Source organism: Choloepus didactylus, chromosome 2 (assembly GCF_015220235.1).
Source record: "Choloepus didactylus isolate mChoDid1 chromosome 2, mChoDid1.pri, whole genome shotgun sequence".
NCBI lineage: Eukaryota > Metazoa > Chordata > Mammalia > Pilosa > Megalonychidae > Choloepus > Choloepus didactylus.
The window spans coordinates 223,775,911-223,790,189 of NC_051308.1; the positions used below are offsets into that span (position 1 = coordinate 223,775,911).

General features: G+C 38.9%; 1 protein-coding gene across 2 annotated transcripts in view; it reads right to left on the reverse strand.

Moving 5' to 3' along the window:
• CEP85 (centrosomal protein 85) overlaps positions 1–12,689 on the reverse strand; it is a 39,810-nt gene extending 27,121 nt beyond the window's left edge. For both annotated transcript variants that reach the window (XR_005215458.1, XM_037828071.1), the window contains exons 1-3: positions 12,553–12,689; positions 8,449–8,521; positions 3,891–4,043 (exon numbers count right to left, since the gene is read on the reverse strand). Coding sequence is in view for 1 of the 2 variants with exons in the window: in XM_037828071.1 (XP_037683999.1) it covers positions 3,891–4,043; positions 8,449–8,503 (208 nt within the window). In the remaining variant the exon portion in view is untranslated. The remainder of the gene's footprint in view (positions 1–3,890; positions 4,044–8,448; positions 8,522–12,552) is intronic.
• Between the last annotated feature and the right edge of the window lie 1,590 nt (positions 12,690–14,279).

Genomic DNA, 14,279 nt, shown 5'->3' on the forward strand with positions numbered 1-14,279 from the left:
ACTGCATCAAAATTAAATACTTTTGTGTATCAAAGGACTTCATCATGAAAGTAAAAAGACAACCTACAGAATGGGAAAATACATTTGGAAACCACATTTCCAATAAGGGTTTAATATCCAGAATTTATAAAGAAGTCCTACAACTCAATAACAAAAAGACAACCCAATTTTAAAATGGGTAAAAGACTTAAATAGACATTTCTCCAAAGAAATATACAAATGGCCAAAAAGCATATGAAAAGATGCTCAACATCATCAGCCTTTAGGGAAATGCAAATCAAAACCAGAGTGAGATATCATTCCACACCCATTAGAATGGCTACTATTAAAAAAAATAAGTGTTGGAGAGGATGTGGAGAAATAGGAATACTCATTCATTGTTAGTGGGAATGTAAAATGGTGCAGCCACTGTGGAAAACAGTTTGGCAGTTTCTCAGAAAGTTACATATCGAATACCATATAACTGGCAATCCCACTACTAGGTATACACCCAAAAGAACTGAAAGCAGGGACCTGAACAGATATTTTCACACTGATATTCGAAGTGGTATTATTTCCAATTGCCAAAAGATGGAAGCAACTCAAGTGTCCATCAAACTAGGACACAGTTTACAAGGGGCAAAGGCGGGGGTAGGGAAAGGGGAGTTAATTCCTACTAGTTACAGAGTTTCTGTTTGGGATGATGAAAAAGTTTTGGTAATGCATAGTGATGGTAACACAACAATGTGAATGTAATTAACACCAGTGAATTATATATCTGAACGTGGTTAAAAGAGGAAATTTTAGGTGATATATATTGTTCTAGTTTGCTAATGCTGCCAGAATGCAAAACACCAGCGATGGATTGGCTTTTATAAAAGGCGTTTTTTTGGTTACACAGTTACAGTCTTAAGGCCATAAAGTGTCCAAGGTAACATATCAGCAATCGGGTACCTTCACTGGAGGATGGCCAATGGTGTCTGGAAAACCTGTTAGCTGAGAAGGCACGTAGCTGGCGTCTGCTCCAAAGTTCTGGTTTCAAAATGGCTTTCTCCCAGGAGGTTCCTCTCTAGGCTGCAGTTCCTCAAAAATGTCACTCTTAGTTGCACTTGGTGTGTTTGTCCTCTCTTAGCTTCTCCGGAGCAAGAGTCTGCTTTCAAAGGCCATCTTCAAAACGTCTCTCATCTGCGGCTCCTGTGCTTTCTTCAGAGTGTCCCTCTTGGCTGTAGCAAGCTTGCTCCTTCTGACTGCTCTTACATAGTGCTCCAGTGATTTAATTCAGACCCACTCTGAATGGGTGGGCCAACACCTCCATGGAAATTATCCAATCAGAGTCATCACCCACAGTTGGGTGGGGCACATCTCCATGGAAACACTCAAAGAATTACAATCTAACACTGATGGGTCTGCCCACACAAGATTACATCAAAGATAATGGCATTTGGGGGACATAATACATTAAAACTGGCACATATATGTTGCTAGAATAAACATTAACAAGCAAACAAATATAAACAACCATAGGACTCTACGACACAAACAGTATACCATCAAGTAAACTACAGCTAATAGTACAATTATAATAATATTCTCTCATCAACTGTTAACAAAGGTACACGCTAATGCAAAATGTTAAAAATGGGGCAGGTGTATGGGAACTTTGTATTTTCTGCATGATCCTTCTGTAAGCCTACAATTACTCTAAAAAAAAAAAGATGCAAAACGAGCAAGAGTTGAGATTAAGATAAAGATCATGGTACACACATGGCAGGAAACATACCTTAAAAAAGATCCTTAAAAAAAACTTCTAGACCAGTGAGTTTGGCATTCTAGAAGGCTACTACAACTTTGAAAAGTATAATAGAATGGAAATCTATATATTTCCCCAAGGAATAAAAAGCACACAGAATCATTCACACAATCAATGTAACAATTTAACTGAATTAAATTTAGCCATTTCAACAAGGGCAAAAATCTAGACAATTGTTTGATTAAAAAGACCTATTATTTTAGGCAAAATGGAAAAGGTCCCATGACTACACACGTAAACAAAAGCTTAACAAGTCATAACTAAATTGACAGTAAAACTTTTGATTACACAAATTACGGAAAGTCTACTACAGTTGGGAGACCAGATTCTGATAACTAGCTTTGTGACATTTGGCAAATTACTTAACTCCTCAAGGAATTTTTGTTATTTACCAGCTAAAAAGAGGAATTAGATTAATGACTTTTGAAATCCTGCATACCTCAAAAGCTATGATTAGAATGCACAACTATGTGACGATACTGTGAACTCCTGATTGTATACTTTGGATGGATTGTATGGTGTGTGAATATATCTCAATAAAACTACATTTAAAAAAAGCTATGATTAAAGTCTACCAGATATTTACTGAGCACCACTCCCATAAACATACAACTGTCAAGATATTAAAATTAAATGTTAGGTATCTAGGTATTAATATTAACAGATTTTTTCTTCATTCTTCTTTTATTTTTTCCAAACATTTCTAAACTGTTATCTTTTATAACTGCTTTCTGAGATACAATTCACATATTATATATACATTTACCCACCTTAAGTGTACAACCCAATGGTTTTGAGTATATTCACAAGGTTGTGCAATCACCACTATCCAATTCCGGAACACTTCGATTACCCTCAAAAGAAACCCTGTAAATATTAGCAGTAACTTCCTATACTCCCTGCCCCCTGTCCTCAAGCCCCTGTTGATCACTAATATACTTTCCCTTGCTATAGATTTGCCTATTCTGGACATTTCATATAAATGGAATCATACAATATGTGGTCTTTTGTGTTTGGTTTCTTTCAATTAGCATAATGTTTGCAAATGTTCCAATTTCTCCACATTTTCACCAACTCTTAATATTTTTTTTTATTATAACCATCCCAGAGGGTATAGAGTAGAATAAATATATATTTTAAGTGGCATCTAATAAAGTACCAAAGTTTAGTTTTGTGACTTTAATCAAGTCATTCAATCCTTTTGAAATTCAGTTTCATCACCTGTAGAATGGAAATATATAATATTTCATAGAGTGCTTCTTGCAGGGATTAATGAAATAATGTAGAAATTTAGCACAGTACCCACCACAAAGTATTTAATAAATAGTAATTCATTTTTAGCATTAAGTCTTCTGTCCTCTGGGAATTTACAACATAACTAGAAAAACAATTATGCTTGTAAAATAGTACCTGACAGTTGTTAGTACTTAATTTAAGTACAAAAACAAACGATATAAGATTGCAAAGAGAAAGGAGGTCACTAATGGGAAGAAGGGATGGGAAAAGCTTTATAGACATCACTAGCTTTTTAATAATAATGAGTAAGATCTACAGAGCTGGGAGGGGTGAGAAAAGAAGGTGAGAACAACACATGCGCAAATGGGCCCAGATTAAAGAAGGGGATAAAAGGCTTAAGTACCAACAAATTTCTGTATTTTCATTGTATAGTAAGACAATAGTCCTGGCTGGAACAGAGGGTTCCCTGCTGATACGAAATAGGCTTGAATGGGTAGGGTGGAGCCAGACACAGAATTACTGAGGCCTCTGAACTGTATCCTCAGAGCAAAGGGAACAACTGAGGGTTTAAAGGAAAGGGAAACTATGAAATGAGATTTTCAGTAAGATGAATCTGCAGGTAGATGGAAAAACTTGAGACCAAGAAACTTATTAGAAAGTTGTTCCAGATAGGAAAAACAGCGGAAATTGAGAGGAAGGGACTAGATGTGTGAAGCATGGTGAAGGAAGAACCAAGCAGACTCCCTGGGTGAATGGATTAACCTTATGAATATTCTGGAAATGACACAATCTGGAAATGACAATATACATGGAACATAATAAATGACTACACATACTGGTAATCAAATCATTAATCCAAACTTACCCTCTGCAATGTCTGAGCATGATGTGCCAATGGCTGTGTCCCCACTGTCAGTGACACTTGAACAGCGGCTGAAGTGGTTCCGAAAGGCCTCTGAGATAACTGGGGTCTGCCATTCAGTCTCTAAGGAACTGCCCTTCTGAATCACACCAGAACCTGAAACAAGTGGCATTTTAATGTGAACCAGATGATGTAATTCTATGCGAACATTTAGTAAAAAATCATTGTTAAACCCACGAGAGAACAGCAGCACCTCATCTCTTTCTCTCTCCTGTGCCTATTTCAGCCATTCAGCTAGTTAATTTTAAGTGGAATAGCATAAGAGGTGAGAATGTTCAAAGGCAGAAATAAGACCTACCAAGAATCCAGGAGTACTGGGACAAAAAACAATAATGTTTACTAGATGCCACAGCACTTTACAAACATGATTTCTTCTACCTACTTACTGAAAAGCAGGTATTATCACCTCTATTTTACAGAAGAGAGAGCTGAGATTAGAACTCAGGTCTTTCTAATTCCAATATCCACATTCTGTCCCTCATACAAGGTTTCTCAACAGGTGTTTTGGCATTCTGGGCATGATAATTCTTCAATGCGTAGTCCATGCATTACAGGATGGTTTAGAATCCCTGGCCATCACCCACTAAATCCCAGCAGTAACCCTCAGCCTACTTTACCATCACTGTAACAATCAGAAAACATCCTCATGTATTTCCAAATGCCTTTTAGGGTAACAGACAATCCAGTTCCCTGATGAAAACTATTGATTGTCAAACCAGAGTACGCTCAATAGTCAAAGACTAAATCCAGATCAAGGTTTGTTTTGACAGTCAATCTGAAGAGCTTAAGACTTTATTCTGAGAGCATTGCAAAGAAACCACTAAAATTTCTGAGCATGTAAGACAAGATTGATGAGATTTGACTTTATTAGTGTACTCTTTTTTCTTTTACTCTTTGAAACTGATTTATTCATTGCCTACAAAATATCATAAACAGATGCAAAAACACTGCAACTAACAGGCTTTATTATTGATACTTTAATTACACTGGCAAAAATACATTTACCCAAAATATGTATTGTACACCTTGATAGTAGACATCAATCTTATTTTTTTTAAAACAATTTTATTCACACAGCATACAATCTGTCCTAAGTGTACAATAAACGGCTCCTGGTATAATCACATAATTATGCATTCACCACCACAGTCAATATGAGAACATTCTCATTTCTTCCAGAAAAAAAAAAATCCCTATCCCTTATAGCCCCCTATTATTGACATTTGGCTTTGGTATAGTGCCTTTGTTACAATGAATGAAAGAGTATTACAATATTACTGTTAACTACAGACCTTAGTTTGCATTAATTTCGGTTTTTCACATATACCCCCCTTTTATTAACACCTTGTAATAGTAATGCACATTTGTTCTAGTTCATGTAAGAACTCTCTTATATTTGTACAATTAACTACCATCATTGTCCACCGTAGGTTTTGCTAAGTTATACTGTCTGTTTTTATCCTTTAGCTTCCTGTTGGTGATATACACAACCCTAGCCTTCCTGTTTCAACTATACTCACACTCAGTTTTGTCAATTACACTTACAGTATTGCGCTATCATCACCCAGTATTGTGCTATCCATTTCTGAACATTTACAATCAACCTAATTAAACATTCAGGATATTAGCTTGCTCTTTGAAGGCTGATAAGTAAGAAGTGCTCAAAAAACTTAATTACTAATATACTGACAAAGGATTAAATTCAAATTAATAATACAAATTTTTTCTAAATTGTATCTGATAGTCCATGTAAACTAAGATTAAAAAAATGGAAAAGGTAATGGCAGGTAGTTATCCTCCATTTAACTTAAAAGTGTCAAAGTCTGAGCTGAAGTCAGAAAATATGGTTCTATAGATTCTTTGTTCTAATGGAGGGTGTGGGAGCCCTGGGCCCCCAAGCGTCTTGAAGACTGCACACAGCAGTTTGCCTGACCTAAGACGGTTAAGGTTTGATCTAGTCTCCTTGTAATATCAGGTGCTAAATGTAATCTATACCTGAAACTACCTCCTCCCTGAGACTCTGAGATACTGTTATCTACAAGATAATCTATAACTCTCTCCTCCTCCCTGTTAATTACAATCAATCCCCCCCACTCCCTGCCTTATGCTCTCATACCCATTGGAATGTGGAGCCCTTATAACCAGCTTATTCAGCACCCCCAAAGTGCAGACTATTTCCACATTGAGCTCTGAACTCACTGCCATTCAGAGCAGCTCCTGAATCCATTCAGAGAAGCCCCTGAATTCAGGGCAATGTGACTCAACTTCGCCACCCTGTAGGTAAGCCCCATAATAAAGGCTCATGTGTCAGAATGTGTCCAGTGCTTTCTTTAGTCCTTTGGCTACAAAAGCCCTTTTGGGCCGCAGCAGAGGGCAAATGTAGTTTTGAGGCAGGGTTACAATTAGGGTGGTGGCTGGATGATGAGCAAAAGGCAAATTCCAAGAACCAGTCAAGGGGCAAGGAGAAAGATCATCTCTGAGAAGAATAGCAATAAATAGCACCTGGGGCCAACTGACCCCACCTGAATGAGCCATCTAAGATTAAGCATCAACAAAGGAGGAAGAAGGGGGAGGGGGCAGCCAACCCTACCTGAATGATCTATAATCATGTATCAAGGAAGGAGGAAAAAGGGTAGGGTAGTAAAATAGTTGATAAAAATTACAAAAGGAACAAAAATCTATAAAAGCAGATTGCCCCACAGTGCCAGGACCTCTTGCCTCTCTTTCCTTGTGAGAGTGCCCGCATGTTCCTCTTTCTTGTGTGCTTAATAAATTTTCTACCTGCTTGCTCTATCCGTGCAGTGCCACTGAATTCTTCCTTGTGGCATGGCCAAGAACCTAGGAACTCAAATCCAGCAACATTTTAACACAAATCACCTTATGCTGGTCTCCAAATTTAGTGCTTCTTCCATCTTTTGAACCTACTTTCTTCCACTTTTGTTCCTTTTATGCTAGTCTTACTTTTGCTTTCTAATGAGGGCAACATAACATCCTACCTCTTTCCCCAGGACTCTTTTTTTTTCAGTCACCATTGACTGCCTGATTTGAAATAATTTGTCCAGTCTATATTTATGCAGTAATCTGTAAAAACTCTTAATAGAAAACATTAGCCAACAAGCTTAACTTCTGATTAGCATAAGATTAGCCAGTGTTATCTAAACTAATGTAATTCTAGTCAGAAGCACAGAAATTTGACCTCTTGGTGAGTCTTTACAGTTTTATCTGCTTAGTCAGTGAACAATTTGCCAGGCTTTCTGAAATAGTGAAAACTGATTGAGGGCCTTATTCCCATAGTCCTGGCCTCCTACTGCAAACCACTCCCTGTTACTACTAATCTTCCACTCTTCACCACTGCTACCTTTCCATCCACCATTCCATACCCCAATTCTATAAAGAAATATTTACTAAAATAAAAACACGTTTTGGCATATTTATACAGACTTATGCTTATTTCACAATTTAAGTTTGAAAGCTGAAATTTTGTGTTTTGTCATATGTCCTATCAGCAGCATCCTTATCAATTATTAAGACCATTATTAATCTGAATGAGAGACTACTGAAGAAAAAACAAAGCCATCAGAAAGGCAGTGAGGTTTATAAGGAACTTCAAACAACTTGCATTATGCACATAATTGTCATAAGAAACTGTGTAATCTAGACCCCAGTCAGTGCCAGGCACAAAGCAGATGTTCAATAAACATTTGCTGAGTGATGCCGAATTGATTCAACAAATACTTATCAAGTGCCTATTACATGCAAGGCAATGTGCCCAGCACAACAAATATCTACCATAACTAAAACACTGTGAAATTTTAAATTTCAATTAAAACAGATCCTTAGTTAAATAAAGTGAACGCTTTTCTTCATGTATTCCCTTTATTTCATGTATACAATGCTACTTTCCTATTTGAAACATATCACATCTACTTAATATCTACTGTGTATTTATACTTATTTATATATCTAATATATATATATTTAATATATCCAGTATATCTACTGAGTTTGAAAATCTTGTCAATCCATTCTAGAGATAAATTCCCAACTCTCTAGTACACAAGAGAGATTGTTGGCAACCAAGAAGAATTCCGACGTTTGTGGACTAGCAGATGACTGACCCACCCAGAGGACTACAAAGAGAACATAGAACACAGTAATTTATGTTGTGTTTTTCTGATTTCAAATGGAAATATATTCCAAAGTCTGTTCTGATCTGTTATGCATCCTCCCTTCCCAATCAATCACATGGTATTTGCTGGAAGCCATGTAGGACCAGAGACAAATATTTGTTCCCAGGGAGACCTGTTTTCCTATTCAATGTTGCCCTATGTCATTGTGGTGGTCCTGTGTCCCTTATAACTAGCTACTATTTTCTTGGTGTTTCAACCACTATTTTTCAGTACCTGCATTTCAGTGAATGCTTGTTTGCTCAGTATTTCCCTTAAAGAAAATTAAATAGAGCAGGGGTCAGAATTTAACCCAGAAAACTTTGACTACTCACTTGGTGAACTGGCCTGGCACATCCTCTCACTTGGGTATTTCTCCTGCATAGCCATCACAGTTATCTGAGCCAACTGTAAAATGAAGGAAAAATCGATCAAATCATGTCAGTATCTTTTAATTCCCTGTAATTCAGTTCTCATTCAATTCAAACTGTCAAAACCACACAGATTATTCAAATATTCTTCCACATTTTACTCCTAAGGATATTTTTTAGGCAAAGCAACTCACTATACTTCACTCTACTTCTTTTTCTAAAGCAAGTAGAGCAAACCTAGAACAAAAGAGAGATTCCCAATATTGATGTCATATGGTTCTAGAACCCTTACAATTGTTTAAAAACTTTAAAATAACATTACTTTTAATTAAGAAATCTTTGCCAAGGATCTTCTTAGCAATAGGGTTGGGGTGCGGGTGGCAGGAGAGAGACTTAATGAACCAAACTAACAGTGAGGTATTACAGTTTCAATTATAATTAACATAAAATTCCCTGATTCCTCCAGTATGAGTCATATGATATGACATCCACAGAGATGGACAGAATTCTTGGTCATAAGTAGAACCCCAATCCTCAATGGAAACATGAGGTTTTCTTCCCATTTCCCTCACCCCTTAAAACATTCAATATTTGTTCTAATTCAACAGGAGTCTAGTTACCATCTGTGTAAACAAGACAATTATAATGAATAACAGCAAGCAATAATAATCATACATTTTACTTGAGAGGCAGTATATGGTACTGATAAAGAACATGGACTCTCGATCTAACTGCTGAGGTTCGAAGACTGGCTCAGCAATCTATCAGCTGCATAACCCTGGGCAAATTTCTTAATTATCTCTGTGCCTCAGTTTCTTCATACAACAGTGAGGATAAAAAGAGGACCTATTCCTGTTACTTCATTTAGAATTCACTTACAGTGTCTGACACTACATTAAATGCTTAATTAATACTTTTATTTTTATTTCTTAGCAGTATGTAACAAAGAGTAGCACAGTACCATCCCTTGAAGATAAAGAAAACAGAATCTAGAAACTTATAATTTTTAAGAGCCCCAAAAGAGTTTGAGACAAACTCTGTCTACAGAACACAATTCTTAGAAGTAAAATTCAGCTCTGGGATTAAAAAGAGAAGGGCTATTAATTTCTACTTTAATGTACTTTGAGAAGTTTGTACAATCCAAACCCTCACTAATTCAAGGCATCTATGACAGAAATGATACCATTCTGATACCTCAGTTCTTCATATTTCAGGTGACAGAAGATTTGTACAGTAATAAAAACTTTTAATTTATGGCTAATATCATTCACTGTGCTAATGGTGACAAAGAAAGATTAGATTATCTACTAGTGTCTCCTTTCCTGTCAATATCAAAATCCTTTTCTGCACTTCTTTCTTTAAAGGATAACAACATGGTAGACCTACTGGATTCTGAGACCCTTCTACATTCAGATGAGTTGAAAATACGGTAACAAAAGGAAGACTTCCAGTTAAACAAAGAGTTATCCTATGACCCAGCAATTCCACTCCTAAATATATACTCAGGGAGAAAAAAAAAAAAACTATGTCCACACAAAAACTTGTATATGAATGTTCATAGCAGCATTATTTATAATAGCCCCAAAGTGGAAACAACCCAAATGTCCATCAACTGATGAATGATAAAATGTGGTATATGCATATAATGGAATATTATTCAGCAATAAAAAGGAATAAAGTACTGATACACACAACATGGATGAATCTTGAAATCATCATGCTAAGTGAAAGAAGCCAAACACAAAAGACCACACATCGGATGATTCAATTTATACGAAATGTCCAGAACAGGCAACTCCATAGAGAGGGAAAGTACATTAGTGGTACTGAGGGGCTGGGGGTAGGGGGGTTGGTTACAGAGGTGGGGGTTTCTTTTTGGGTTGATCAAAATGTTCTGGAATTAGATGGTGGTGATGGTTGTACAGCCTTGTGAATATACTAAGAACCACTTAATTGTACACTTTTAAAGGGTGAACATTATGGTACGTGAATCATATCTCAATTTACAAAAAAAATGAGAACTCCTTAAGGAGTAAAACAACCCAGAATAAATCACTCTTGACTTTTCCCTACTAGGTTTAGAAATAAAAGGGCCACTGTGGAAATTTTTAGAACTATTTAAAGGAGACAGAGATTTCCTGGGATAAAGGTGAGAGAAATGAATGTTGAAGAAGCAATATGAATAATCAAATAGTCAATAAAGGCAGGAGTGACGGAGGCAGAGAAATAAAAAGCACCCAAGACTGATGGCTTCTATCTTTAAAGCACTTTAAACTACCGAAATATTCATTTGTTCAACAAACCTAACATGTATTCAGTATTTACTATCCATCATGCACTGTACTAAACACTTGATAGGTATCATGTCTCATGCTTAATGCTCTAAGAGCTTTAAATATTGAGGTAGTCACTATTATTATCTTCATTCTATGGATTCGAAAATAAAGATTAAGAGTTGAAGGTTGCACAGATAATTAGAGGCTTCAAATGCTATGCATCCATCCCCCATTCTTTCTGTATGTGACAAAACACAGGAAGAGTAATAAAGGAAGTTATTAAGGTACCACAAGTTGGAGTTTCTGCCTCAGACCTACTCAGAGCTGCAATTTCCAAAGTAGTGTGGATGTGTATATTCATGTCTTTCATTAAAATTGGAACATTTTCAGCCATTATTTCTTCAAATATTCTTTCTCAAAGCAGTTAGGAGCAGGGACAGCTTGTATAATTTCTTCACTTTGCCCTTGGTCACCACCTAGGCTCTATTTCCCAAGTTGCTACCCAAGAATTAGATTTTGACTATTACAAGTATTTCAACCCTTGAGGAATCACAGTCTTGGTGAGGAACAGCACACTTGTCAACTGCTGAACCACATGAAGACAGGAGAGGATTTGAAAGGAGACACAGAAAGGTGAGAGCCACATTAAGAATCTCACACCATCACAGTTTTCATGGCCTCAACCATTCATTAAACCAGGGCAAGAAAAAGGTGGCAAATCCTTACCAAGAAATTTGCCTTTATAAAGAACTAGTACTGAGACATACAAAACCACCAGACCGTTATAAAACATAGCCTAAGAACATGGTTCTATTAATCATCCTTGGAAAGCCATTCCTCCCTACCTAGCACATAGTATTCAATTAAGCAACCAAAATTTCCTGAGAGCCTACTATGTGTCTGGCTCTCTGCCAAGTGATGAAAATACACTGGATTAGAAGGCAAATGTTGTTCTGATCCTCCTAGTTTGTTGTAGGGACGTGCTGAACACACTCTACTGAACAAATCAGCTTTAATTACTATCCCTTCAGATCATCCAAAGCACCAGCTCCTCCTTGTCTAGAGCAGGGTTTCTCAATGGCGGCTGTACTGACATTTTGGAGGGATAATTCCGACAGCTGTAGGGACTGTGTTGTGCACTGTAGGATGTTTACCAGCATCCCTGGCCTTTACCCACTAGATGCCAGTAGCAACACCCCTTCCCCCCAGCTGTGACAACCAAAAATGTCTCCAGACATCGCCAAATGTCCCCTGGGGCAAACTCGCCGCCAAACTTGATTCTCTTTCATTCTCCAAATCTCAGCTCAAACTTCCTCAGGGAGGACTCCCTGACCTCTCAGATTAGTTTTGTGATCTCCCTATTTCTCCACCCTACAATTACGCAGAGCTGAGTAATTACTCGCTTAACATCTACTATCCTCCCTGGACTAAACGCTCCCTGAGGGCAAAGAAACGTGCTTCCGGTTGTTTCCCTGGCGACTGGCACAGGGCTTAGCACATAGGTAAAGCAATTTCTGTGGAATGAATGGCAGAGGAGGAAAAGAAAGCTAATGAGGAAGGGGAGGCGACCGGGACACGAGGGAAGGTGTGTGCAGCGCATTATTTTAGGAAGCAGAGGTGATAAGAAACGGTGGGGTGGAGGGGAGAGGGGTGGTTCAAGTTAGTCGCTCTGCGCATGCGCTTGACTCTCTCGGCCCTCCACACAAGTAGGTCCCGTGTCTGTGGCTTCGTCGGGGCTGCAGAAGGAGGGGCAGGGTCATCCGACGGGGTCCCAGAGGAGAGAAGAACTTACGTGGGTCGAAAGTGGGCAGCGAAGTCCCTCATTCAGGGACACCAACCACGGGCACTACGTCTGCCAACGGCAACGGGTCGATCCCTCAGTTCGCCTAACGGCCGTTACACACCCGCCAGGCCGCGCGCCGCTCTGACTCCGCCCCTTTCTTTCCGCTTGCGGCCAATCAGGAGTCGAGCCGCACCGGCCTCCCGCCCCTGCGCGCCGCCCTCGGCGCGGAGAGCCGGTCGACTTTCTCTGCGCATGACCCTTCCGCCCCTCGTAGTCTCTCCTCGCGCCTTGCGGGATCTTTCCTCTAGGCGGAGCCATGCTCACCCTGGCCAGGGGTAGTTGGCAGGGGGAATTCGAGTGAGCCAGTGCAAATCATTCAGGAATCCCACCCAACCTGCCCTACCCCTTTCTCATCCCCCCACCATCAGTACTCCCACCTGAAGCAGGGTTGTGACCAGCTTAGGGTGAGGCCTGGGTCACTGGTTTGTCAGCGTTAGGGCTTGGCTGGGGTCAGGACTTGAACAGGATTCAGGTTGAAGTATAAGGGATCAATTTTGCCTCCCTATCCAAAATTGGTCCCAGAAAAGCAGACTGTTAAGTTCATTTGCATTAGCGTGTACTTGAAGCAAAAGTGTTTAAAAGGAGGGACAAAGCCATCGGCCAAAGGAATGAATCTTTGATCTGGGAAGGAAAGGCATTAAAAAGGCACAAGGCTTTCTGTAATTTTGTGAAATTGCACCCCACAGGAAGGCACCACTTCTGCCAACTTACAAAGCCTGTTCTGCTTTCTAGTTCCCACCACCCATTCCTTCCATTCCACTGTCCTCTCTGTGGGATCAAGAACTGTGTCTTGTGTGCTGGTAAATCCCCAAGGCCTAACACAGGACCTGGCACATAGTAGATTCCAACCTATATTTGAAAGAATAAATAATAGTAGAACAGACACTCTTGCTTGCATCCACCCTCTACTAGGAAGGGGAGCTAATATGAGATCAGAAATAAGAAAGGGGAAGAGGAAGAAGATTTGGATAATATTATATGGATACATTTAACACTAATTCTGAAATGAAATAACCCTTGTCCATTCTGTAGAAGAGGAAAGAAGACTTAGGGCCCCCTGGCCAAGGCCCAGGAACTCTCCCTGGAATTGTAACTGAGAAATTAAGAATTAGAAAATGATTGATTACTGAATCATTATATGGATATTTTTTCTTTCTAATTTGTAAAATAGCCAAAAGTTAATACCTGAAATTGCTGAAACTCAATTAGTCTCAGCCCTGTGTATACTTAGTGTTGTAATGGTCATTCTTTAGCCTAGTCTTAGTCCTGTTTTATATTTGATATTGTAATGATAACAACTCCATCTCCTCTTGCTTGAATCCATAAAAACCCTGAACTCCTTAGACTCAGGGAGACAAATTTGGGGGTTAATAGGTCATATGATCCCCTGCTTCACACATAGCATTAAACTCTTTCTCTCTTTGAAAACCCAGTGTCATGGATTGGCTGTTAGGCGCATCAGGCACAGAACCCCACTTTTGTTCAGTATCAGAAATGAGAGTCTCAGAGTCCCCATGTGAAGCAGAGATCACCTGGTGAAACTTTCATTTTACATACAGAGAAACTGGGGCCCGTAGAGAATAAAGTAATATCTCACCCCTACCCCTATCCTTCAGCCTTGTCCACCCGGAGTGCTGAAGCTTTATGGTCAGATTACACAGAAAAGGAGTCAGACA